The 25,306-nt window shown below is 41.2% G+C and overlaps 1 protein-coding gene across 6 annotated transcripts in view; it reads left to right on the top strand.

Annotated features, from left to right (window-relative positions):
• Positions 1-25,306, top strand: part of DOCK11 (dedicator of cytokinesis 11) — a 189,529-nt gene that overhangs the window by 94,887 nt on the left and 69,336 nt on the right. For 5 of the 6 annotated variants that reach the window (XR_013374910.1, XR_013374911.1, XM_077888910.1 and 2 more), the window contains exons 21-32: positions 2,449-2,570; positions 3,380-3,466; positions 5,672-5,761; positions 10,618-10,736; positions 12,245-12,314; positions 12,396-12,521; positions 13,449-13,520; positions 14,613-14,759; positions 17,709-17,792; positions 18,647-18,758; positions 19,284-19,322; positions 20,999-21,177. Coding sequence is in view for 4 of the 6 variants with exons in the window: in XM_077888910.1 (XP_077745036.1) it covers positions 2,449-2,570; positions 3,380-3,466; positions 5,672-5,761; positions 10,618-10,736; positions 12,245-12,314; positions 12,396-12,521; positions 13,449-13,520; positions 14,613-14,759; positions 17,709-17,792; positions 18,647-18,758; positions 19,284-19,322; positions 20,999-21,177 (1,247 nt within the window). In the remaining 2 variants the exon portion in view is untranslated. The remainder of the gene's footprint in view (positions 1-2,448; positions 2,571-3,379; positions 3,467-5,671; positions 5,762-10,617; positions 10,737-12,244; positions 12,315-12,395; positions 12,522-13,448; positions 13,521-14,612; positions 14,760-17,708; positions 17,793-18,646; positions 18,759-19,283; positions 19,323-20,998; positions 21,178-25,306) is intronic. The other variant, XM_077888909.1, reaches the window with a different exon arrangement.

Raw genomic sequence — 25,306 nt, 5'->3', positions numbered from 1 at the left:
TAGCAGAATCACAGGTGAGGACCATAGGTTTTGGACTGATGTTGAGTGTGAGTGATGCTCGCCAGGCAGCCAGACTGAAATAACTAGGAAGTTGCCCTTATGGATAGTGTGTTCTCTATGCCCTGTTCTCTAACTCCAAAGAAGTTGCAGTTCGTTCAGGGTAGGGACCTCGAGGGTGGAGAAGAAATCTGGCAGAATGATAGGAACCCAAGACCGTGCATGTCCTAAAAGACAAATTACTATTTCCTTATTTAAATCTTAGACCAGGGACGCCTGGGTGGCTCAGTGGTTGAGCGTCTCTGCCTTTGGCTCAGGGTGTGATTCTGGAGTCCCGGGATCAAGTCCCACATCGAGCTCCCTGCAGGGAGCCTGCTTCTCCCTCTGCCTATGTCTCTGCCTCTCTCTGTATCTCTCATGAATAAATAAATACAATCTTGAAAAAAAGAATAAATCCTAGACCAAACTAGGTAAAGGGCTCGGTGGAGCTTAAGAGGGTTATTCCGTGGGCCACTCATCACTTCTAACTGTCCATCCTTAAGTGGCTTCACGTTTCTGAGCCAGACGGTGTTTGCTTGCCATCATACCTTTCTGTCTTCCAAGTGCTCTATATGAGTTTTGACTGAGAGATACCCTTGGCCATGCTCTGATTTACTCACAGCACAAAAATGTTGCCTAAGCAAATCCATAGAGACAGAAAGTAGATTAGCAGTTGCCAGGGACTGGGGGAAATAGGGAGTGACTACTACTTTTCTTTTATAAGATTTTTTTAATTTGACAGAGAGACACACACAGAGAGACAGAGACAGAGACAGCACAAGCAAGGGGAGCAGCAAGCAGAGGGAGAGGGAGAAGCAGATTCCCCATTGATCAGGGAGCCTGATATGAGGCTCGATCCCAGGACCCTGGGATCATGACCCAAGCAGAAGGCAGATGCTCAACAGATTGAGCCACCGAGGCGCCCCTAGGGAGTGACTTCTAAGGGGTGTGGTGTTTGTTTTTTGGCGTGGTGGAAGAGTTTTGGAATTAGATAGTAGCAGTGGATGATGCCCAGCTTTGTGAATATGCTAAAAACCATCAAATTGTGCGCTTTAAATAGATGAAGCGTATGGTATCTGAATTATAGCTCAATAACAATGTCGACTGGGAAAAATATCACCCAAGAACAAGAAATAGACTTTCCTGTTTTCTGGGCTGGAAACCTTTGGTCGTTTGTCTAATTTTCAGTTAAGTACTTTGACAGAGTCCTTTAGAATGGTTCCTGTGCTCATGTTACTTTTCCTCTGCTCTTTATACAAGAAGAGCTCTGGGTAAAGCATTTCTGAAGTTGTACTAGTAAAGATGCCCTTCAGGCGTGTTTCAGAGTCTGAGAAAGCCATTTAGCTGACTTAGAGAAAGCAACATATTTGTCTTTAAGGAATTAAAGCATTTGCCAAATTAAACACGTGAATGAAAACATTCTAACCAGATTTGTGTTGACTTCTGTGTTCACAGTATAAACATACGCACACTCACGCAAAGAATTTTAAAGAATCTGAAGGCAGCGGCTCTAAAAAGTGCTCTCCAGCCAACACCCTCTCTCATATGCCAAAACTTGGTCCAGAGCAAGCTTTTTTACAGCTGAGTTCTAAACACTTGAAGCCCTGAGTAAGCTCCATAATGGAAATAATGATACTTCTCAACCTGAGGAACACAGATGGCTCTGGCTTTTTTAGCTAGAACATGATGAGTTTTTTAATAGAAACCCAAGAGGCTCTTTTGGGTAGAACTGTTAAGAAATACAGAGACCGGGAGGAAATCTCTCAGTGGATTCAAGTTTAAACACTATGCCCTGTCTGCATTCTGCTCCCCCACCTCTTCCTTCTGTAATCAGGAAAACTGCCCTGTTGAGCACCGCCTTGTATGAATATGGGCTGTAACCTTTACTCGTGACCTTAATTTTCCATAGTTCCTTGTCTTTGGGTTGCCAAAAGACAATTCAGAGCCTGCCAGTTGCTGGTTGAGATTATCCCAGACATGAGACTCCCATATTCTCACTAAGGATAAATGAGAGAGCCCTGAATCTTAAAAAAAAAAAAAAAAATGTCCACCACAAATTATCCCCCGAAGGGTAAAGATAATGATACTGATGAACTTCTAAAATTTTGAAGTATTTTCCTCTATTATCTCTCTTCGGTTTCCCGATAACCATTTGATGGAGACACTACCTGTTTCTGGTCCCAATTTCTGGTCCAGGGAGTGGAGGGAAGAACTCATTCATGGCTAGGCTGGGATTAGGAAGCCATTCCAAGGCAGTGTTCCTTCCCCAGGATTCAGATGCCCCACATGTGCACTCCCATGTACAGATCCCCAGAAATATCACGACCCTGCCCTGCCCCCCAGCACTCTGAGATTTGCGTGGCTAATGGCATTTCTGATTTCATTTCTCATGAGTGATTATTGTCTTGGCAGTTGGCTTTGCCTGGGTTCCTTTGCTGAAGGACGGTAGGATCATTACCTTTGAGCAACAGTTGCCAGTGTCAGCCAATCTTCCCCCGGGCTACTTGAATCTGAATGATGCAGAATCCAGAAGGGTAAGAAAATAACTGCCTTTGCTGAAGTGATCATGATGAAATGCTTAAAAAGTACAGAATTCGGCCTTCTAGTGGGTAGCCCCACAAAGTCTGGTGTGAGGACTGGCCCCCAAGAAAAAGTAGTATGGAAAATAAGCCAGAGCAGTTTGACCAAGTTACCTCGGGTCTGTGGATTCTTTTTTTTTTTTTTTAAACAGTTGACTTCTAAGGAATCCCTCCACCCAACATGGAGCTCAAATTCACAACCCCAAGACCGAGAGTCACATGCTCTTCTGACCGAGCCAGCCAGGCACCGCTCATGTCTGTTGATTCTTTTTTTTAAAAAAGATTTTATTGATTTATTCATGAGAGATAGAGAGAGGCAGAGACATAGGTAGAGGGAGAAGCAGGCTCCCTGCGGGGAGCCTGATGCAGGATTTGATCCCAGAACCCCAGGGTCATGGCCTGAGCCAAAGGCAGGTGTTCGATCACTGAGCCACCCAGGTGTTTTGTGTCTGTTGATCCTAATAACAATTTTAAGAGCTGGGGCTCAGATTCTGGGGCTTCAGATTCCTTTAAAAATGCATTTATTTAGTAATTCATTTTTATTGTAACATAAAAGTATCAGCCTGCAAAGGATAAGAAATTCAAAATGATTTAGGATCCATTTATTCTCAAGGCAGGTTATTATTTCCAATAATTCCCTATGGGTGAAACTAACATATTTGTTTTTTTTGGGGGAAAAAGTTGACATGTTTAAAGGTGTCATGTGCTACTCATCTATCCATAGCTATATTACAGAAACTCCTGTCTGTATTTTCCATTCACAGCAATCTAATGTGGATATTAAGTGGGTAGATGGTGCAAAGCCTTTGTTGAAGATTAAAAGCCACTTAGAGTCTACGATTTATACTCAAGTAAGTTGTATCACGTGAATTTTGTCAATTTTGATATTTGAATTATTTTTTTAAAGTTTATTTTTTAAAAATAAAAAATTCTTTTTTATTAAAAAAATAATTCTTTTTTAAAAAAATTTTATTAATTTATTCATGAGAGACATACAGAGAGAGGCTGAGACATAGGCAGAGGGAGAAGCAGGCTCCCTGTGGGGAGCCCAATACAGAACTCCATCCCAGGACCCCAGGATCATGCCCTGAGCCGAAAGCAGACGCTTACCACTGAGCGACTCAGGCGTTCCATAAAGCTTATTTTTTGAGTAATCTCCATACCCAGCATGGGGCTCGAACTCACAGCCCTGAGGTCAAAGTCGCATGCTCTTCTGACTGAGCCAGCTGGGCACCCCTGAATCTACTTGTTGTTTAGAATAGACTATATTTGATTCCTGCAGCCTTAGAGAAGTTGTGGCCTTAAAGACTTTCTCATTAGTAATAGCATCGTTCTTAATAGTAATAGCTCAAATTTTACAATCCCTTTCAAATCCCCAAATCCATTTATTCCCATTAATAGATTCAAGCCTCACAAAACTGAAAGGATTGTAGAGGCCCTTATCACCTCTTTGAAAAAATAAATTTTAGTTTCTGAGATTTACAGAAAAATAGGACAGTACAGAGAATTCCCATATACCCTGTGTCTAATTTCCCTGTTATTTTTTAAAAAGATTTTCTGTATTTATTTGAGAAAGAGCACAAGCAGGGGGCGGGGCAAAGGGAGAGGGAAAAGCAGGCTCCCTGCTAAGCAGGGAACCCGATGTTGGGCTCAATCCCAGGACTCTGGGATCATGACCTGAGCTGACAGCAGATGCTTAACCAACTGAGCCATCCAGGTGCCCCACCTGATTTCCCTGTTAGTAACCTCTTGCATTCATTAGTATGGCACACTTGTTACAATTAATGAACCAGTAGTGATACCTAATGACTAAGGCTTGTATTTACTCAGATTTCCTTTGTTTTTACCTATTAATGAGCTTTTTATGTTCCACAGTTCTCTCTAGGTTAGCATATTACATTTAGTCGTCACATCTTCGTAGGCTTCTCTTTGCTGAGTTCTTGGACAGTCGTTTTTTTTTTTTTTAAGATTTTATTTAGAGAGAGAGAGAGAGAGAGAGAGAGAGAGAGAAGCAGAGACATAGGCAGAGGGAGAAGTGGGCTCCATGCAGGGAGCCTGATGTGGGACTCAATCCCAGACCCTGGGATCATGCCCTGAGCCGAAGACGGGTGCTCAACCGCTGAGCCACCCAGGCGTCCCATACAATCTTTGTTTTTGATGACCTTGTCCATTTTCATGGGTAGGAATATTTTGTAGGATGCCCCTCTGTTGGAATTTGCCTGGTGTTTTTCTCATGGTTAGACTGGAGTTAAACCCAGAAATTTGAAGTCAATGGATCATGGATGACTAATACAGTTTACTCTTCACCTTATCATCCATGCAGTTAGAATCAGATGTCTGTTGGAAGGCTCAAGCACGTTTGAAAAATCACCAATGGAGAAGGCGAAGTCCACGTTCCTTGATGTGGCCTTAAAAGACCCTTCTTGGCTCACCTTGCCCACCTCACTATTTCATAGATGGAGAAACCAAAACTTGGTCGGGTTAGATGACTTACCCGTGGTCACACAGATAATAATTAGAGGAAGCAGGTCAAAATTCACATCTTATTATCCCAGTTCCTAGTAGAATACATGCTGTCCACAATGCCAGTATATGATTTGTAGATACTATATGGGACAGCTGGACACTTGTCAGCCAAGCGCCATGATAAATTGAACAAGCCTGAGACTTGTCTGGTCCCTTCCTGCTGCTACTTTTTCTTCATCTGTCAATCCAGACCTCTGTTCCTACTCACTTTATTAAAATGTAGAAGCAGTCCAACTTCAGAGGCTACACTCATCAAATAAAAGAATTAAAGAGTGAGTAGTTGCACCAGAATTGTGGCCTACCTGCTGTGCTTAGGTACATGCTCGCTTGGCATGGTTTTGCTGCTGTGTGTGGTGGTCAAGGGGACTAAGGGACATGGCCACTCATGTTGGTAGCTGTGGCTGCTGAGTCTGGGTGCTCGAAGACCCGGATAGGTAGGTTTGCAAGATGTGGGCAGAGGGGGGCACTAGAGAGCAGTGTCCAAGGGTAAGGAATCGAATTTCATGTGGCCAAGGACATCTGTTTTTCAGGATCTCCATGTGCACAAATTCTTCCATCATTGTCAGCTGATTCAGTCAGGCTCCAAAGAAGTTCCGGGGGATCTCATCAAATATTTAAAGGTAAATGAACAGCAGCTTTCTGTGAAAAGGTTTGTTTTTCGTGTCTTTCTTGTTGCCACCTTTTGATGAGGGTGGTGGGGGGGAGAATCAAACTAACCCCTTAAAATACTCTGGACTCTGTATCCTCAAGAGAATACTTTCTTTTATGTGCTCTTCTATCAAGTGCCTGTTAGGAGCAGACAGCAGAGCTACTACATTAGGAAGCAAATGTTATAGCTAGAATGTGTCGACATATTTTTGAAAATCTCGTGAAAATGTTTCTTTAGTTCCATAAATTGATTTTTTCAGGTCTTTTCTCTTCCTGCGGCCTGCCCAGTAAAGGTGTTGTAGGGAAAAGGGGCAGGAGGAATGGATTCCCTTTTGCTTCAAATAAAATGACGATTCCTGTGTCTGGGTGGAAGATGATCAAAAGGATCGACTAAAGATAGAAAAACCTAGTTTTTATGTGTTGCATGGAAAGTCTTAAGAAACACCATATTTTATCAAATGTGTTGAGACCCAAGACTCCCACCTATTCCCTAACATGGTAGGACTGAACTACACATCATGGGACCCAGCTGACAGTGACTCTTTATTTTGGTTGTCCCTTTGGTAGGTCAGCCATGGCAAGTCTGAGGAATTTTTATTTCACATGAAATCTCTACAGGATTTCCCTTTGGACATATGTTACTACTTAATGATAGTCTCAGGAAACAAAAATGTCCCTTTCTTTCAGAGAGGTAGTATGAGATGAGATAATATGTATGGGTTCTGCAATCATTAACTGAGTTTGTGTCCTGGACTTGTCACTCATTAGCTCTGTGATTGACTTTGGCCAAGTTACTAAACTACTCCAGGCCTTTTTTTCTTCATCTGTCAAAGAGGGATAGCTAGTAATACCAATGTGAAGGGTGGCTTTGGGGCTTAAGTGAGTTAGGGCATCTACTGTGTAGTATAGTAATCACTCAGTCTACACTGATTTCTTGAGTGCTTTCTAAGGGCCAGGCATCATTCTAAGCATTTGGAATAGAAATGAAGAAAACAAACACTATCCCTATTGTCAAGGAGCTTATTACTTTCTTGAGGCAGATGGACAATAAGCAAATAAATGAACATATGAATATGTATATTCACCCAGGTGGTAATAAGTGCCACAAAGAAAACCCAAACATATCAAAGAGGAATAAAGAGTGGTAAGGGGTCCCTCTTCTTGATAAAAAAAAAGATGCCAGAAAAGATCTCTGGCAAAGTGATATTTGCCAGAGACCTAAAGGAAATGAGGGCACCAGCATGGTAGACTTCTGGGGGAGCTGGGAACAGCAAACGCAGACTGAGAAGCTAGCTTGGCATGCTCGATGGACAGCGGGAATTCCAGTGCGTGTGACTGGCACACGGAATGAGACGACGTCGTATTGGAAAGGTAGCTAAGGAGCTAGTTGGGTGAGGCCTCATAAGCCATGATGACGAGTTTGAATTGTGCCTTCAGTGAAGTGGGAAGCCTTGCAGGGCTTTGAGCAGAGGAGCTACGTGATGGGATTTGGGTTTTGAAAGTCTCATTCTGCCTACCATATTGAGAAGATACTGTTGGAAGGGTAGAAGCAAGCGGACAGTTGATAAATGGTGGCTATTATTCTTAATTCTCATTAAGAAGTATAATAGTCCCCTAACATTCAAATCCTTTCCTTGGTTAACATCTAGAAAGCCCGATCTCTGTACGAATGCTTAGGCTGTTAAGATCTTTGGCTTTTCTTCCAGTGGGGAAGTTTTGTAAAAGTTTTAACAGAATGGAATGGAACAGAGCATCATTTTCAAATATACTGGTATTCTTAAAATGGAGAAAAAAAATGTACTCATTCGTATTTGTGTTCTTAAGGATGTGAAATTTGTGATATTTATGTGACCTTTGCTTGCCCTCTAGTGGCAGTAAGTGAAATGCCACTCGATTTCAGACCTACTAGCCCAGTTCTCTTAGGGACCCTTAGCACTGAAAGGGCATCTTGAGAGGTTTTTTTTTTTTTACACGTGAGTAAAATGAATGAAGCTCAAGTAGAGGGGATTTGCTTGTGGTCACTCACCTGGTTAGTAGCAGAACCAAACCTGTGACAGGTGTCTCTTGACTCCTGGTCCTGTGTTCTTTCTACCAAATCTTGCTATCTGTTGTCCCTGTAAATGACATCATTTCACCAATTCACTTACCTTTTCCTTGCTGGGCTTTTATGCATGTACTATTTTCCCAGATGCTGTGAGGCTTGCAGAGGAGAATAACTCAGGGTCATTGCCCATGGGGATCTTAAGACCAGTCGGAGAGACAGGACATATAGAAGTGGAATATAAGTGAGCAGTACCAATGAGAGTCCAAAGCAATATGTGATAGATAGCAGATGCACAATACAGGTTATAGTGCTAAGGGTTCAGGGAACTGAGGGATCCCTGAGACTAGTGGCCTCCGATCTTTTATCTTATGCTTTGGTTCCTTAGTTGGGGTAGTGAGGGTAGAAATGAGTAATTTGAGATCAAGATGAATGCCACGAAGAAAATAGAACGGATTAATGGGATCCAACATGACAGGAGTATGTTCTAGATGGAGTTGTCAGGGAAGGCTGTCTGAGGAGATGATGGATCAAGCTAAAAAAAAAAAATCGATGAGAGGAAGACGAGCGTAGGTGCTAAAGCTGTGGCAAAGGAGAACAGAATATTGCAGCGGGTGGAAACACCTTGTGATGGCATTTAAAGGACAGGAAAAAAGAAAAGACAGTATAGCTGGAAGGCAGTGAGCACCTTGGGCGAGGAGTGGGAAGTGGCATGAGGTGAGCTTGCAGAGAGAGGTGGGATACATGTAGGCACAGGAATCCCTGGACAGCCTTTTGTTTGTGATGGTTTGGTTTGTTTGTAATAAGAGGGAAAAAAAAAGAACCCTTTTGCTGTTGCATTGAGAGTGAATCCTGAGGAGCAACACTAGATCAGTTTTGCACTGAATGCCCAGCTCTCCCTTCTACCTGATATTATCCCACTTTACCTTTTACCTGCCTCCTCTCTGAAGCCTTAGTGGACACTCCCTGCCCACGGGAAGACTCAGTTGCTTTTTCCTTCATGCATTTTGTACATACCACTCCTGGGCTGTTGACCATTTGTATTGTAGATTTAGTTCCAGGTCATTCACCCCACAGACTCTGAACCACTTGATGGGAGGAAATGGGGTATTTTTTATATGCTTGGGCCTTGGAAGTTCATTAGGTATGCCTTGGTCAAATGAGTGGCTTCACCGAAGAAGGGGTTTCAACTAGACTTGGAGGGGTGGCTAGGATGTGACTAAAAACTGAGCAAATGCACAAAGGTGGGAATGCATAGCTTCTACTCCCAGAGCAGTCAAGGCACCAGTTGGACCTTGTGAAGAATGATGAGTGTTGAGGCTAGAAATCTAGGTTTGGTCCTAAGTAATCTCGGATCCTAGATAAGAGCTTCTCAACCTTGCGCTGTTGACATTTTGGACGGGTTAATTCTTTGTTGTAAGTGGCTATCTAGTACATGGTAAGGTGTTTAGCAGAAGCCCTGGCCTCTGTCCTCTACAAGTCAGTAGCACCCCTAGTTGTGACAACTCAAAATGCTCCAGACATTGTAGGATGTCCCATTGCATGGGAGGGGGCGGAGGGCAAAGCCAGCCCTGGTTGAGAGCCAATGCCCTGGGTAATGGGGAGGCATCACGGACATTTTGGCAGAAGTTGGTGTGATGGGACCCTATTGGAGGATGATGAATATGGAGATGAGAGGTGGATGTATGGGGAGTAAAGGGAACCTGTGTGGAGACCTTACCAGGAAATGATTAGACTGTTTTGGTTATAGGTTAAGAGTGGTTATGGCAGTAAGGCTAGAAGAGAGGGGACAAAAGGAAGGAAAAGCTGGAAGGATAGACCATGGGTTCCTTGAGCTTGATCTCTTGCTTTCCATCTGGTTGAAGAGAATCTGCCTGAAGGAAGATCTTAGAGGTCAGTGCTGAGATGCTTCACATATAGATGATAGCGTCCTGAGAAGGGATGGTGAGGGTAAGGATAGAGAGACAGAGCAGAAGTAAGAGAAATAGTGAGTTCCTTGTGTACAGAATCCTGTCTTCTCCATCTCTGCATTTCCTATAGCACTGAACCTTGAACTGGTATAGTAGGTGCCCAGTGACATGGCTCATTTTCACCTTTTGGTTGGCTGGCTGATTAAATGATTGAGTGAATGCCTGAGTGAATGAAGGAAGGTGGGGAGAAGGAAAGGAAGAAGAAAGAAATGTTACAGACTTTACTGCTTGGATCATTTCTACGTATATACAAACACATTTCTTTTTTGTGCTGTTGACACGCCTATGGCTAGAGACAGGGCATTAGCACTTCGAAGAAATGTACTCTGGGGATGTCTGAATGCAGTGCTGCCTCAGATTTATATAGATGGTGCCTGTATAAAACCAATTATATAGAGAAGTGCACTTTATTGAATCCCACTTACTTTCTCAGCAGATTAACTGATGGTCTGCATTCTGTAGACACTGTATGCTAGGGGGCAGTCTCCGGAACCTCTAGACACATCTGCTTTCCCACTCCAGTGGAGTGTTGGTTTACCAGGAGTCAGTTGTCTTTATTCCCAAACCCCTTTATCCCAGTTATCCTCTTTATCTTCAGTAGATAAAATATTTAATATGAAACAAAATCTGAGTGCCAAAATAAAGATGTGGATAAAGTAATTAACAAGACAAAGTCCCCTGTCATAGGAAGCTCCCATCAAAGTGGGCTTCTATTCAAATGAATGTATTTCTCATTACTTAATTTTTTTGTTGTTTCACATTTGCAAGTTATATCATATTTATGTTTGTTTTCATAACTAATAATGACTTATTTTAGTGTTTGCATGCCATGGAGATCCAAGTCATGATACAGTTTCTACCTGTAATTCTTATGCAACTCTTCCGGGTTCTCACAAATATGACCCATGAAGATGACGTTCCTATCAACTGCACCATGTGAGTTTCGGTGTTATAATTACAAAGAAGCAAATTTTGTTTCTTTTTGCATTTCTTCATTTTAACTATAAATTTCTTTTCCAAATGAGAACCCAAAAGCCAGATTATCTAATATCCATTTTCTCTTGTTTCATGCTTCTCAGACTGGGGGACTTGTAGCCCCAGGGAGAGATGGTACCAGAAACCATAGGAGAAACTTAATGTGTTTTCCTCAACCAGGGGTTCTAAAACTTGGCTGCATGTTAGAATCACCTAGGGAGCTTTTAAAGAGGTCTGTGCCCAGACCATATTCATACCAATGAAACTGGGATATCTAGGGGTGAAACTGAGCATCAGTATTTTTTTTAAGTTTTCCAGGAGATTCCATAATGCAACAGAGCTTGAGAACCATTGCCCTAGACCAGTGTTGTCTGATAGAACTTTCTCCAGTCATGGAATGTTCTATACTTGTGCTGTCCAATATGGTAGCCATTTGCCACATTTAGCTATCGAACACTTGAAATGTGGCCAGTGTAGCTGAGGAACTGAACTTTTAACTAGAGTTAATTTTAATTAAATAGCCACAAGTGCTGAGTGGCTCTCATGTTGGACAGAGTCACCCTGAGCCATGAATTTTTACTCAAAACAATGAGGGGAGTATTATTTTTATAGAAACAAACAGGGTATATTGTAGAGTAGAGGGCAAAATGCACTGATGTTTGCAATTAAAATTGGATACTTAAAAAAATTGAGAGCTCAATGCTGGATGTTTCTGGCTTTGCTGCTTCTGCTGTTGCCACAACCTCTCCCACTGGGCCTTAACCAATACCCCTGCAACTGTGTACTCATGCTCTGCTGTTGGGGATAGTCCGCTCAAAAACTGACAAAGCATTCCTCTAGCCCTGTGGTTCTCAAACGTGGCTCCTACCCCAGCAGCATCAGTATCACCTGGGAGCTGATGAAAAATGTTCATCATTTGAACTTCACCCCAGACGTCAGAAATCAGAAACTCAGGGAGAGGGGCCGAGCATTCTGTGCTCCAGGTGATTCTGATGCATGATGAAGTTTGAGAACCACTGCTAGTCTTGTATTGGAATTTTAGATTTATTGCCAACTGCAGGTCACGTCGTTATACCTGTCCTGTCTCTCTTCCTTTTGCCCATCTGTTGCCGTGCTTTTCATTTTATCTCTATATTTCCTTTCCTTTTACTCACTGGAGGGGATTTCAGTATTTACCCCACATAGTAGCTGTGACCATACTTGAAACGTGCGTGTGCAGAAATTTAGATCAGAGAAGAGACACCTGGGCTGCCCAAACACAATACCCTTCTTTTGAACCAGGCAATGTTTTTGCAAGGCCCTGAGCACGTTAGATGCTGAAATCTTTGTCAGACCATCCTATTGTATCTTCTGTAGTCCTCTCACTTTTAACACTTCAGGTAGTGTGGGAGGTATTCTTAGGGTTAGACAAACAAACGGTGGAAATTCACGGTAGCCTGACATGCTGACTTTTGCGAATGTGTTTTCAGGGTTCTCTTACACATCGTTTCGAAGTGCCATGAAGAAGGCTTGGATAATTATTTAAGATCCTTCATCAAGGTTTGTGGAGTCAGCTTTCTTTGGGGGCGGTTTCTTTTACATGAGAATTTTGACTGATGGTTAATTTTCCTTCCTTTGTAGTATAGCTTCCGACCTGAAAAACCAAGTGCTCCTCAGACCCAGCTGATACATGAAACTCTGGCTACTACGATGATTGCAATATTGAAACAGTCTGCTGACTTTTTAGCAATAAACAAACTGCTAAAGGTAAGGGAACAGGACAAAATAGGAAACAAAAGCAGCCAGAGATGTTCTCGCTGGGTACCTTCCTATCTGGATTCTGGTCTTTTTGCCATTTGCTCCCTTTCTTCACACCTCCACTCAGGTATCCTTGTCCCTCATGCTGTCCACATAACTTTCTTCATTCTCTTCACCCATCCTGCCCACCCCCTGTTCTCAGTCAAATGTGTAATAGAAAGAATTGTGTGAAAGAAGGATGTGGATTAGAATCCATCCCATAATAGTTCTGTGACCTGGAGCCTGCTATTGACCAGCTCTGAGCGTCCTAATTCCTCATTTTTAAAATATAGGTAGAGTGTTGAACACATGGTTCTGGCACATAGACACTCCAGTGATGGCTCTCATTTTTATCATGATCTTTACCATTTCTGTTAATGGTTGAATTTCAGTTTCAGGCAACTGAGGATATATCTGCTTGAGACTTTTCTCGATCCTTCAGATCTACTCGGGCAAACACCTGTGCTCCTTGGGCTGGCTTCAGGATTGTACCAAGGGCAGAGTTGGGTCCCCCACTGGCTGTAGACATGAGTAAGACTCATTGTCTGTAGAGAATTTAAAAGCAATCATTAAATAAACTAAAAGTTGGTTTGCTTTCAGCACCATGTGTAAGCAAATCAAAACAATGTCAGTGATAAAATCCTTCCCTCCCTGCCTACAACAGAGACAAACATTCCCACCACAGGCCCTTTGCACCTCAACAGCCAGCCCTGAGGTACAATATTACTTTTCTGGCGAGACAATTTGAAAGTATTTTGTGAAACTTCAGTAGTGAATTGTGATCACTTTAAAATGTTAGAGTTCAGAGATAAGATCCATATTGATTTGTCTAACTTTAGTAAGTTTTGGGATTTGGGTAACTATTCAAAATTGATTTTATTTGTTTGTTTATTTTAGTACTCATGGTTTTTCTTTGAAATTATTGCAAAGTCTATGGCCACCTACTTGTTGGAAGAGAATAAAATTAAGGTAAGTAGGCTTAAGAATGATATTTAACATAGGCAAAGAAGACTAATATTATTCACAGGTAGCAGTGACATGCAAATCCTCTTAACCTAAGGGCTCTTAGCCCTTAGCAATTTTTTAATTTTGCCTTAAAAAACAACATTGGATATGTTGCATAAATCTGAGGTCTGACAGTTCATACATTTTCAAAGTCCTCAGAGACTCATCCACATGCATTCTTTCCTATTAGTTATTTGCCATGTAAAGCGCATTTTCTTTGAAGCTTTCTCTTTATCCTGTAGCTTAAAAATGTCTATGTCAAAACATTCATTTGGAAGAACAAGCGCCAAATCAGAAATAACCTTTCTCCTAGAAAGGTCTAAGACATGTATAAAGTTAAAAACACCTTATGTTTTTTAGATATGTTTCTGGAATGTGGTTCATACATATAGTTGTATATTTACATTCTCTTAAAAGTACAGAGGAATTTTCTTAGTTATAGGAATTATAGAATTCAGATTGTGAAGTGAAAGATATTCACCTCATATTTAACTATTTTTTAAAAGATTTTATCCATTTATTTATTTATTTATTTTTGAGAGAGTGAGAGTGAGAAAGCGAGAGAGAGCGTGAGTGGAGGGGAGATGCAGAGGGAGAGAGAGAAGCAGACGCCCTGCTGAGCAGGGACCCAGGGACTATGACATGAGCTCAAGGCAGATGTTTAACTGACTGAGCCACCCAGGAGCCCCTCATATATACCATTTTTATCAGATGTTTCACAAAATGGGTTTGCCAAAACAGAGATGCATGGATATATTCTTTGTGTGTCAGGGGGAAAAAAATGGAATGAAAATCTGGGGTGTGTCTACATCTCAGGAACATAATTCCAAAATTGGTCTGTTGATGATTTCAGTCTGTTGTATTTAGAGATCCAGAGAGGTCCTATAATAATCTGAAGTGTACATTGAACTAGCGATGTCATTTTTAAGTTGGGAGAAAAGTTATACTCCAGTTAAAAAAAGCACATTCATGTCTGGAATGTGTTTGAAAATAAAAACAGCAATTGATTTAGACCTTTTGCAATTCTGACTTTTTGCTATGCCTATTTAATTTAAGCTTCCCAGAGGCCAGAGATTTCCAGAGGCGTATCATCATGTCTTACATTCATTGCTTCTTGCAATAATTCCCCACGTGACTATTCGCTATGCCGAGATTCCCGATGAGTCCCGGAATGTCAATTATAGTTTGGCTAGCTTCCTGAAGGTGAGTTAAAGGCAGCCAGAACATGGTAAGGAATTATTCTTCACCAACATGGTCTTTAAAGCCAAAGAAAAAAATTGCCCACTTTCTAGAGACTCGGCTAGGTCTTGGTAAGCCTGCTGGTGAAACCTCTGACTGAATCGATCCATCAGTTAAACAGCCTAGTCTGATTTTTTTTTTAGGCCCCCCACTGAAATGGCTAATTAATTAAATCAGAGGTCCCACACAGGGGGCGTAGCCAGAAAGCATGTTTTGCTTGTTTCACATGATGTGTTTTCAAATATGTTAATTTGAGTGCCTTTAGATGGGGCATGTACTTTCTGGGTTGCCACAGTCCCCACCACTCCTTAGTACCCCCCCCCACTCTATGTGTTTAAGTCACTTCTCTGACCCCTGCTGGCCTTTGAATTTGCAACTCTGGAACTGAAGCAGCCTGTGTGCTTACATAACCACGGCCTCCATGTTGTGAATCCATGTGAAGGAACATTGTTCATTTCGGTCCCGTGAGATGATTTTGTTTGAGAGAGACCAGAAGTTCCTATCTTGACAAGGAACTGCACGTTTATTGTCATTATGTTTTGTTACTATTTGTACGTAAGGGGCAATGCTAGAGTACAGTTTTTCTATAAAGTAGGTAACAGCAATACTTGATTTGTTGCAGAGAAGGGGTGTGGGTTCGTAATGCACTTGGTCTTTTCCTGCTCCTTAACTACTGCGCCTCTTTTCCTGGTTCTCTATCATTTCTCAACCATATGTGAAGAATCTCATGGTCAAAAATTCATCCAAGCATTTTTAATGTCTCACGTACTCTTATCTTCTTATTCAAAATTCACAACGAGGTTTCAGAACTCCAGAGTATGACTTTCTGATAGAAAGCCTCTCTTGGCCAGAATTAAAATAACATCTTAACACTAGTACAGAAATGTGTGTTTGTGTATCAAAAACCAAACATCCACCTATCTTTTTAAAGTAAACTAAGGATGACACCGTTTGAAATGTAAACTCTCAGTTTCTTCCATGAAGCTGAAGCTTGAAGCTTATTACATATGGGGACTAGAATGTAGTTGATTTCAGAGCAGTGTTTACTTATTCAGGTCAACAAAAATTGGCCTGTCTTCTCTGGGAAGATTCAGAGGTGAGAAGCTATCTCTGAAATCCCATTTCTCATGCATATTCAAGATAGAATATGATTGACTGTTTTGCTGAAAGCAGAAACAAGATCCAGTAGGGAGACCAGAGCAGGAGAGATTATGAGCTGGAACTGTGAGTAGAGCCTAGAAGAGGAATTCCCCCATGATAAGAGTTGAGGGTGCCACAGGTAGCAGATCAGTGAGCAAAAAGAGGAGGAGACAGGTGCATTCAGAAGTTGAGGGATGAAAGAGAGTCATTGTGCAGAGCATTTAGGATGTGTGGAGGTCGGGCCAGGAAGCCCATCTGGTGCCAGGTTATTGAAGGCCCTGAATGTCAGGCTAGGGAATTTTGATTTTGATCTGTATGCAATGGAGAAAGACCAGCGATTTTGGAGGATGTTTGCTGCTGGAATGATGGAAGAAGTGAGGACAGCAGAGTCAGGGTCACCAACTAGAACCTCAGTCCCATCTCCTTGTCTGCCTGGTAGAGTCCATTCATCTTTGAGGCTCAGCTCTTCCCTCACCTTTGCATGGCGTGTTGAGCACCCTTTCTGTCATTCACCTATCCTTCACATACTTCTGTGGTACTTCTTACTGTGCTGTATTTTCGTTATTTATTTGTCTTTACCATTGGACGAGAGTAAAGACCATGTCATATCCATACCTTTGTATTTCTCTAGAACATTGTCTCAATCACCTTGAGAAATGAGATGCAAAAAGCTGGTTAATCAAATATTGACTTCCTCGTATCTCACAAGAATAGTCTGGGCCCTAAGGAGGACATAAAGAGAAAGAGGGACTTCCTGTTGTCCTACCTAGGTAAAAAGACAAGGAACTAATAAAGTACAAGCTAGTGGAGAATAGAATGTTTCACAAGGGGCTTGTGGGCCAAGGTGGCTACAGAAGATGGGATTTCATCAGAACACCAAGGAATAGGTAGGATTTGGCTGAAATAGTGCTAGAATTACTAGCTAGGCCTGGCCTGAACCAAGACCCAGAGGTGGGAAGACACTGTGCATCCTGAGCGGACAATGAGCAGATGAGCTATACTGGGCAGTAAAACGGGAAAAGTAGGTTGGGATGACATTCTAAGTGTCCTTGAATGCCAGGTGAAGGGGTCTGAAATTATATTCAAGGCAATAGGGAAGTGTTGAAAGCTTTTGGGAAAGAAGGTGACATGATTAGGGCTTGCACTTACAGATGAATCTGGAAGCAGATGGATGGAGAGATGATAGGCACGCACTGGTTAGGAGGCTTCCTGTAGTTGAGTAGTGGCCTGGTAATGAGAGTCTTCCCCAGGAGGAGGACAGCGGTTAGGGCCGTCGGGGGCGGGGGGGAGGCATGTTTGAGTAGGCTGAGACTTCAAAGAACAGAGAGACAATCTTCTTTTTGGGTCTAAAACGTTGACATTGCCAAACCCCACTTTTCGTGGCTAATGGACCACCATATGCTTCACTTTGAGCGTTTAGAATTGACCAAAATGAGACAGAGTAGCCAAATAGATTACATATATGTGTATGTGCATACATATTTATTTGTGTGTGTATTTACATACATAAGTACATTTACAGATATACGTGTATGTGCATCTATCTGTCTATATATGAAAATTGTACAGCTGGAACCCGATTCCCACAATAAATCACTTTCCCTCTATCTTCTTCAAGATCACCTACAGTAAAACTCTGAAAACTATTATTCTATTACCTGTAAAATGAGAATGTCATGCCCTTCATGTGGAACAAATTTTACAACTTTAAAAAGCTATGCTTGCCTGACTTGCAGAATTGTGTCACTGTTCATTTTGTTTTGGTTTCTGTAGCGCTGTCTGACACTAATGGACAGAGGATTTGTTTTCAATTTGATAAATGACTATATATCTGGATTCAGCCCCAAAGATCCTAAGGTAAGTTATAAGGATGTAACCGTAGCGGCTGCTGTACATTAGAGCATGAGACCCAGAGTGGTATTCTCTGGAGGATTTGGAGCTGCTCTTTTTGTTTAGGTACTTTGAGTATATCTGTACCTTAAAGCAGGGGATACTGGTTAGCATTTGGGTAGTCCCCAAGATCACCCACATGGAAAGACTCCCAGGACTCAACGTATATGGTTACGGTAGCCTTAGTCACGGCTAAAACTCATTACAGTGACACAGTGAGGCTACCCAGCTGCAACAGTAAAGGAAAAACATATCCAGTGGAGTCCTTGGCAGTTCTCAAGTGGGCTTCCCAAGTGCCCGCCCTCCTTCCCTCCAGTGAAGGCCACATGGACCACACCCTTCTTGCAGCAGTGACAATGCAGCCACTTGTGTGCAACCTTTCTGTTCAGGGAAGCCCATTTGGAACTAGGAGTTTAGGATTTTTCCTGGGGGCCGCTCCTATAGTGGAGGCCAGTCAAAATTCCAGAGTTGGGAAAGGAAAAGAAAGCAGATGTTCACAATAAATCACATTGTTTATACAAAATGGTCTGAGCAGGCCGGCAGAGAAGGCACAACCTTATCATGTAGGGAGCATTTGAAAATCCAATTTCCCAAATGCCAGCCAACAACCAACCTTGCAAGCAGCCAACAACCAACCTTGCAAGTGGGCTTTCTTTAAAAGGAGAGCCTACTCTGTTAACTCTTCCCTGCATGGGTCACATCTCAAGGTATCCTTAAAACACCGAACACTTCTGTTGGGGAAATGAATGCCCTGTATGTAATCATTAAAATTAGTAAATGCCTACTAAAAAGGAGTTCATGTGTTGTTTCCTTCTATTTAGGTTCTGGCTGAATACAAGTTTGAATTTCTGCAGACAATTTGCAATCATGAACATTACATTCCTCTGAATTTACCAATGGCATTTGCAAAACCTAAGCTCCAGCGCGTTCAAGGTATGTATTTGCATTTTCCATCATTCGAAATTGTGTGGTTTTTTTTTTATGGGGGCTAGTGCTAGTGTAGTGTAATGTCTTCTAGATAAATCGTGAGTTTAAAGGTAACCTCAGAAGCATTAACTGTTGGAAGATACGTCCATTAACAGTATTCTGCACTTGTTTCATCGTGTCAGTGATAGTATTCATAGCATGGAGAAATCAGGTGTATTACACTGATGGCTGCTTTAACCAGAGGTGTCAGATACTAGTAAAATTACTTTCTGTAGTAGTGTTTGGACTCTTACTTGAGACCAAGTTAAAAAGAACAACAACAAACAAACCATAGAAATGCATTTCCACTGAAAGGAACGTCAAAAGAGAAGCATAAAGGCAGAGTGGAATTGTAATTCGTTGTATGTATTAAATGTATGAAATGCCTTCAGTTAACTCCATTGCTAGTTTAATTGAATGCTTTGTTGTGTAGCACTATTCTTATGTTACTATGTTTTTTATTTGTCCCTTTTCTTTTCATATATTAATTAGATTTTTTTTCATTTGCTGTGGACCGTTTGACTTCAGTAGGTAGGTTTAACTCGGTTCACTCTAAAGTAGTTAAACTGTCTTTAAAAACAATCTGATGAATGGCTAAGATGGACGGGGTGGGGGGGGCTTTGTTTGCTTTCCAAATCTTCCTGAGCCACAGTGACGCTTTAAGCTGACATTCTCAGACAACCAAGGAGATGGTGTAGGAGTTTTTATGATTTGTTGCCTTTTAAGATAAGCTTTAGCATTAATTGCTAGAGGAATCCACTTGAAAACAAGTTCCTGCTCCAGGCAGCATGGGAACCGGAGGGTATATCTGTTCTTTAAGTGTGTGTCCTCTCTCCCAGGCTTGTCTCCTTCTCTCTGACCCCGTCTAATGACTGCTTGGCTGCAGTTTTGGAGGTCTGGATGAAAGTACCCAATGGGATTTATTCAAATCTCTGAAGTAAAAAACTTACTGCCATTGCAGAACCTGCCCACTAACCCAGCCACCTGGGTTAGTCATTGCTAGCCCTCATGTGTGGACAGTGGTCGGGATTCACAAAAGACAATGACCCAGAGCCAGAAGAAAATCAGCTGTCTTGGTCTCCAGGGGAGTAGCTGCTGAGTGGTGGTGTTAGTCATTGAATCAGAGCCAGCGAAAGAGAAGAAAAAGTCTTTAGGAAACCAAGCATCCCTGCGCAATCACTTCCCAGTTAGATGCTGAGCGTGTGTAGCTCGAATACTTCCCTATTTTTTATTGGTAGCTGTGTGGAAGTGAGAGGAAGGAAGGCGGCATCTACAGATCATCATGATTTAGGATGAAATATGACTACTCACAGCGTTTATGGCTTCCTAACTGGATACGTAGAATTATATGAACTGTTGAAGAGGCAAAAAATAAAAAGACAAAGAAAAGAAAATATATCCTTTAGCTTTATGGCTTAATTAAATTCAAGCATAGAGGAGAGGAAATAAAGATTGTGAAAATGTGCCACAGAAATTATTAAACTTGGTTACCTTCCCTTGTGAGTAGTTACAAGGCAAGTCTCAACCAGGATGTTGTTAGCAGCTGAGATTTAAAATGGACTGAGGTCTAAAAGGGAGTGAAAGACATAGTTCGAAGTGGTGATTTTCTGAAGTCAAAGATCTATATTTGCCTGCTGATGAATTGGAGTGAGATGAGGCCATTTTTCTTACTGTTCTTGGATCCCAATGTATTGGAGCCAGTATGTGACATTTAGACAGTCAGTAGTTAATATCATTAGATTGATTCAGTTGTCCTTGTCTTCCTTTTCCTACTTAAAAAGTGTAAACAGATAAGTAATGCAAGTATTGTATAGAAGCAGTCCAGTTTGTAGTTGTGACTAAATCTTTTCAAGTGTAAAGACGTGTTAAGACACTGCCAAATGTAGTATTCTTTCATTCTGGGTTCTAGCTTAAGACTCCTAAGAGTTAAAAGGAATCTAGGATCTAGGAAAAAGAAATCTAGGAACTGTCTTACTGATTGAAATGATCATTAAGGCTATCATACAGCCCTAATTATGAGCACACCTGTCTTGTAAAAATTTTGCATGCTCATTCTACATGAAAAAAGAATTGTTCACATTAATTAATGACTAAATTATAGTTCTTGCTAGCATGATCATGTTACTAAATAATCAATGCAGTATTTTAATGTTAATGTGATTTGTGATTATTTTTATCAACGGGTTTTAAATTTCATTATGCTGCAGATTCAAATCTTGAATACAGTTTATCAGATGAATATTGCAAGCATCACTTCTTGGTTGGTTTACTTCTGAGGGAAACCTCCATTGCTCTCCAGGATAATTACGAGATCAGATATACAGCTATTTCTGTCATAAAGAATCTTTTGATAAAACATGCATTTGACACTAGATACCAGCACAAGGTAAGGATGTCCTTGTAATCAGTATCACATTAGTCAATTTCTGCTAAGATTTTCCATTAAAGACAAAAGTGTTCAGTAAGGAACATAATAGGAACATTGATGAACTTATTTTTATAAATGAGATTTGTTTCAGTATCAAATGATTCAGTTCTAAAAATACTGTTCAGTTAACTATTGGAGAAAAACACTGGTTTCTCAAATCGTGTAAAGAACAACATACCTCCTTCATGATTTGTTACATAAGCTAAGTAGGTTTTTTTTAAAAAAATCATTTATGGTTATAGCCATGTATACTCTTTCAAATATATATCTCAGTATATATCCTCTAATATATATCCCTAAATGAATTATATTGATTACATGATTAATAGTAAGACGTGTTAGCTGTGCCAAATGTGAAATACATAATACAAAGATTTTCTTCTTACTGAAAAAATTTACAAATGCTATAAACTTTATATCCATTACACATTGTGTGTGTGTGAAGGCCATAGCTGTAGTTACTGTTTGCTCTACCTTTAACATATACATTCAGATCTTATTAACATTAAGCCCTATGGACTTAAAAAAGTAGATTGCAAACTGTGGATTTAGAATAACCTAACTTATGTACCTGAAATCAAATGCCTCAAGGTAACATCATATTATTTCATAATTAATAATTTGTCCCTTGGTTTTTCCATTCAAAGATAAATAAAAATTAGGATATCATTTATTATTGTAATCACTTTGGAAAGCTGACTTGGAGATAGAGTGTATTCTTTCTCTACAGTATTCCCATTTGTCCATGATAAACAGAAGATGCCTGCCCTCTATATCCAGTCATATTTCTTTAATTCCAAAGTTTTGGTGGTTTGTTTGTTTGTTTACTTACAAATTTTGCTGGTTTTCTTCATGTGATTCTATCTTAGAGTGGATTTATTTTATGATTTTTTTAAAGATTGTATTTATTTATTTGACAGAGAACACAAGCAGATAGGGGGAGAGAGAGAAGCAGGTTTCCTGCCGAGCGGGGACCCCAACACGGGGCTGCATGAGCCAAGCCGAAAGTAGACACTTGACCCACTGAGCCACCCAGGCGCCCCTATCTTTTTTTTTTTCTTAGATTTTATTTATTTATTCACGATAGACAGAGAGAGTCAGAGACACAGGCAGAGGGAGAAGCAGGCTCCATGGAGGGAGCCTGATGTGGGACTCGATCCCGGGTCTCCAAGATCGCACCCAGGGCCAAAGGCAGGCGCCAAACCACTGCGCCACCCAGGGATCCCAGCCCCTATCTTAAAGTAGATTTAAACTCAGCTCTAGGATATCATTTGTTACTTACTGCAGTTTGCATTGGTTTTTGTCATGTTATAACTATAATAACATACTCCCTTTGCTCCATGATGTGCTGTTTCCTTCATGAATGTCAATATTGCCTTAATGCAAGTTAACCGGTATAATATATCTAAGCGAAAAGATACCTCAAAAGTCAGCCATTCCACCCAAGCTTTGTCAGACCCTTAAAAATGCCAGGTACCACTGGGTTCTGGTTAACCGCTGCTTATGCCTAGTAGTGCAGAAAAGGATCTCATGCAATGTGGAGGAAAAAGTCTCTAGCCATGATTTCAAAGGATTCATGGGAAAAGCACAAAATGAACTTCCTCTTCTAGAAGCAGGAAGCTTTGCTATTTCCCTCCTACCTCTTCAGATGAAAGTGCAGGAAAATGGGATTTCACTAGTGTCTTATCTAGAGGTGGAATTTTAAATATTTTCTATCACATATTTTGGACATTATTTCTTTTTTGAAATTCTGAGAACGGTACATGTACATACACACATATAACTCTCGTTATCTGTAAAAATTCAACACTATGCCTACTTGAGTATTTGAGGTTTTGGAGTGTGGGAAAGATTGAGATGCCAAGCTCATTATCCTGTCAGTGACTTCTCCAGCAGTAGCTACTATTATTAGCTTCATATACATACTTCTACCTTGTGTAAGCGCAAGCCTAAATGTATTTAAAATGGAAACTATTATGCATTTTTCTTTTTTTTTTAACTTAACAATGCATTCTGAAGGGGCACCTAGGTGGCTCAGTGGTTGAGTGTCTACCTTCGGCTCAGGTCATGATCCCGGGGTCCTGGGATCTAGTCTTGCATCGGGCTCCCCACAGGGAGCCTGCTTCTCCCTCTGCCTATGTCTCTGCCTCTCTGTGTCTCACATGAATAAATAAATAAATAATCTTAAATGCATCCTGAAGACTAGATCTACATTAAAAATATCTGCATATTATTCCATCATATGGATATATCACATTTTATTTTATTTATTTTTTAAGTACGCTCCACACCCAACATGGAGCTTGAACTCATACTCCTAAGATCAAGAGTCTCACACTCCACCAACTGAGCCAGCCAGGCACCCCCGGATAGTGCCTTATTTTTTTTAAGATTTTATTTATTAGAAGGGGGGGCAGAGGGAGAAGCAGGCTCCATGCAGGAAGCCCGACATGGGACTCGATCTCGGGACTCCAGGATAAGGCTGGAGCTGAAGGCGGCACCAAACCACTGGGCCATCCAGGCTGCCTTATTTTAAACCATCTTCTAGTAATAGATTCTCTTTTTTAAAAGATTTATTTATTTTATTCAGAGAGAGAGAGAGAGACTGAGAGGCAGAGACACAGGCAGAGGGAGAAGCAGGCTCCATGCAGGGAGCCCAACATGGGACTCGATCCCAGGTCCCCCGGATCACACCCCAGGCTGCAGGCGGTGCCAAACCGCTGTGCCACTGGGGCTGCCCCTAGTAATAGATTCTTACTTAGGTTGTTTTCTGTCCTTTGTGCAGGCAAAGCTTAATGTATTTTACGCTGACTATGTGTTTTCCTGTATTCCTGTTCCCCCTGAGAGAGTTGTAGTCTCTCCTTCCCTAGTGATCACTATTGAACTAAAGTGGACTCCCTTCTAGAAGCTGTAATATTAATAATAGTAGCTAAAATTTATTGAGGACTCACTACATGTAAGACACTGTATTAAGTATCATTATTATTATCCCCATTTTACAAAAGAGAAAACTGTGGTCAAGTGACTTGTTCACAATGCAGGAACTAGTAGCAGGAGACCTGGAAATCATACATGTATAAAATCCAAAATCTGTGTTCTTAGCCACTAGACTATAGTGACTGTCACATCCAAAGTGGGACACTAAAACCTAGAGAACCACCAAAAAAGGATGACAGCGATGGGGAAATGTCTTGAAACCAAAGTCATGTGAAGAATAAAGGAAAGGAATTAGGGCCATTTAGCTTTGCAAGAAATGAATTAAGCTGATTCATGTTAATGGTCTTTAAATATTTAAAGAGTTGCTGTGTAAAAGTGCTAGTAGCCTTACTCTTTGTAGTTGCAGAGGGCAGAGCTATACTTAGCAGGTAGGACTTAGAAGGAGTAAATCAGCTATAGTACCCTTCTAATGGAACCTAGGAAAAGGCTGGAGTGTTTAAGGAAGAAGTGTAAAAGGAGCCATTTGTCAGGGGTAGGTAAGGGCCATTCCTGCCTTGGGCGGGAAGTTGGACTCGAATGTTGGTTCTCAGACCTCTCTGCACATCAGCATGATATGGGGCAGATTCCCAGAAATAATGAACAGTATGAAAAATTGTTCAACCTGAATAACAAATGCAAATTCAAGCAACAATGAGATAACTATTGATCTGCTGTATTCGGTAGGTTGACTGTTGAGCCCTAGAGGCCTTCTCTAAGTCTCCAGACAAACCTCCCAAAGTCATGAAATGTGAAGGGGGCAACCTTTATGCCATTACATCCACTGTTTTTGCTGACTTGAGTGTATGTACATTTTGGATGAGGAATGTCTAGAGCTGAGAAAAGCAATAAATACATTTTCGTGTAAGAGGTACCACATTAAGACTACTAGTGGCCAGGAGATAAATAAATATATTTATTTACAAATAGATCAATCTCCCAAGTCTTAAAATTGACCCGAGGGGCCAAGATCACATTATCTTAACTGCTTTGATCAAAACAAAACAAGGGTGCCTGGGTGGCTCAGTGGTTGAGCATCTGCCTTCAGCTCAGGTCATGGTCCTGGGGTTGAGTCCCACATTGGACTTGCCACTGGGAGCCTGCTTCTCCCTCT

This window comes from Canis aureus, chromosome X (assembly GCF_053574225.1).
Source record: "Canis aureus isolate CA01 chromosome X, VMU_Caureus_v.1.0, whole genome shotgun sequence".
Lineage (NCBI taxonomy): Eukaryota > Metazoa > Chordata > Mammalia > Carnivora > Canidae > Canis > Canis aureus.
This window is presented reverse-complemented; position numbering and strand designations above follow the sequence as displayed.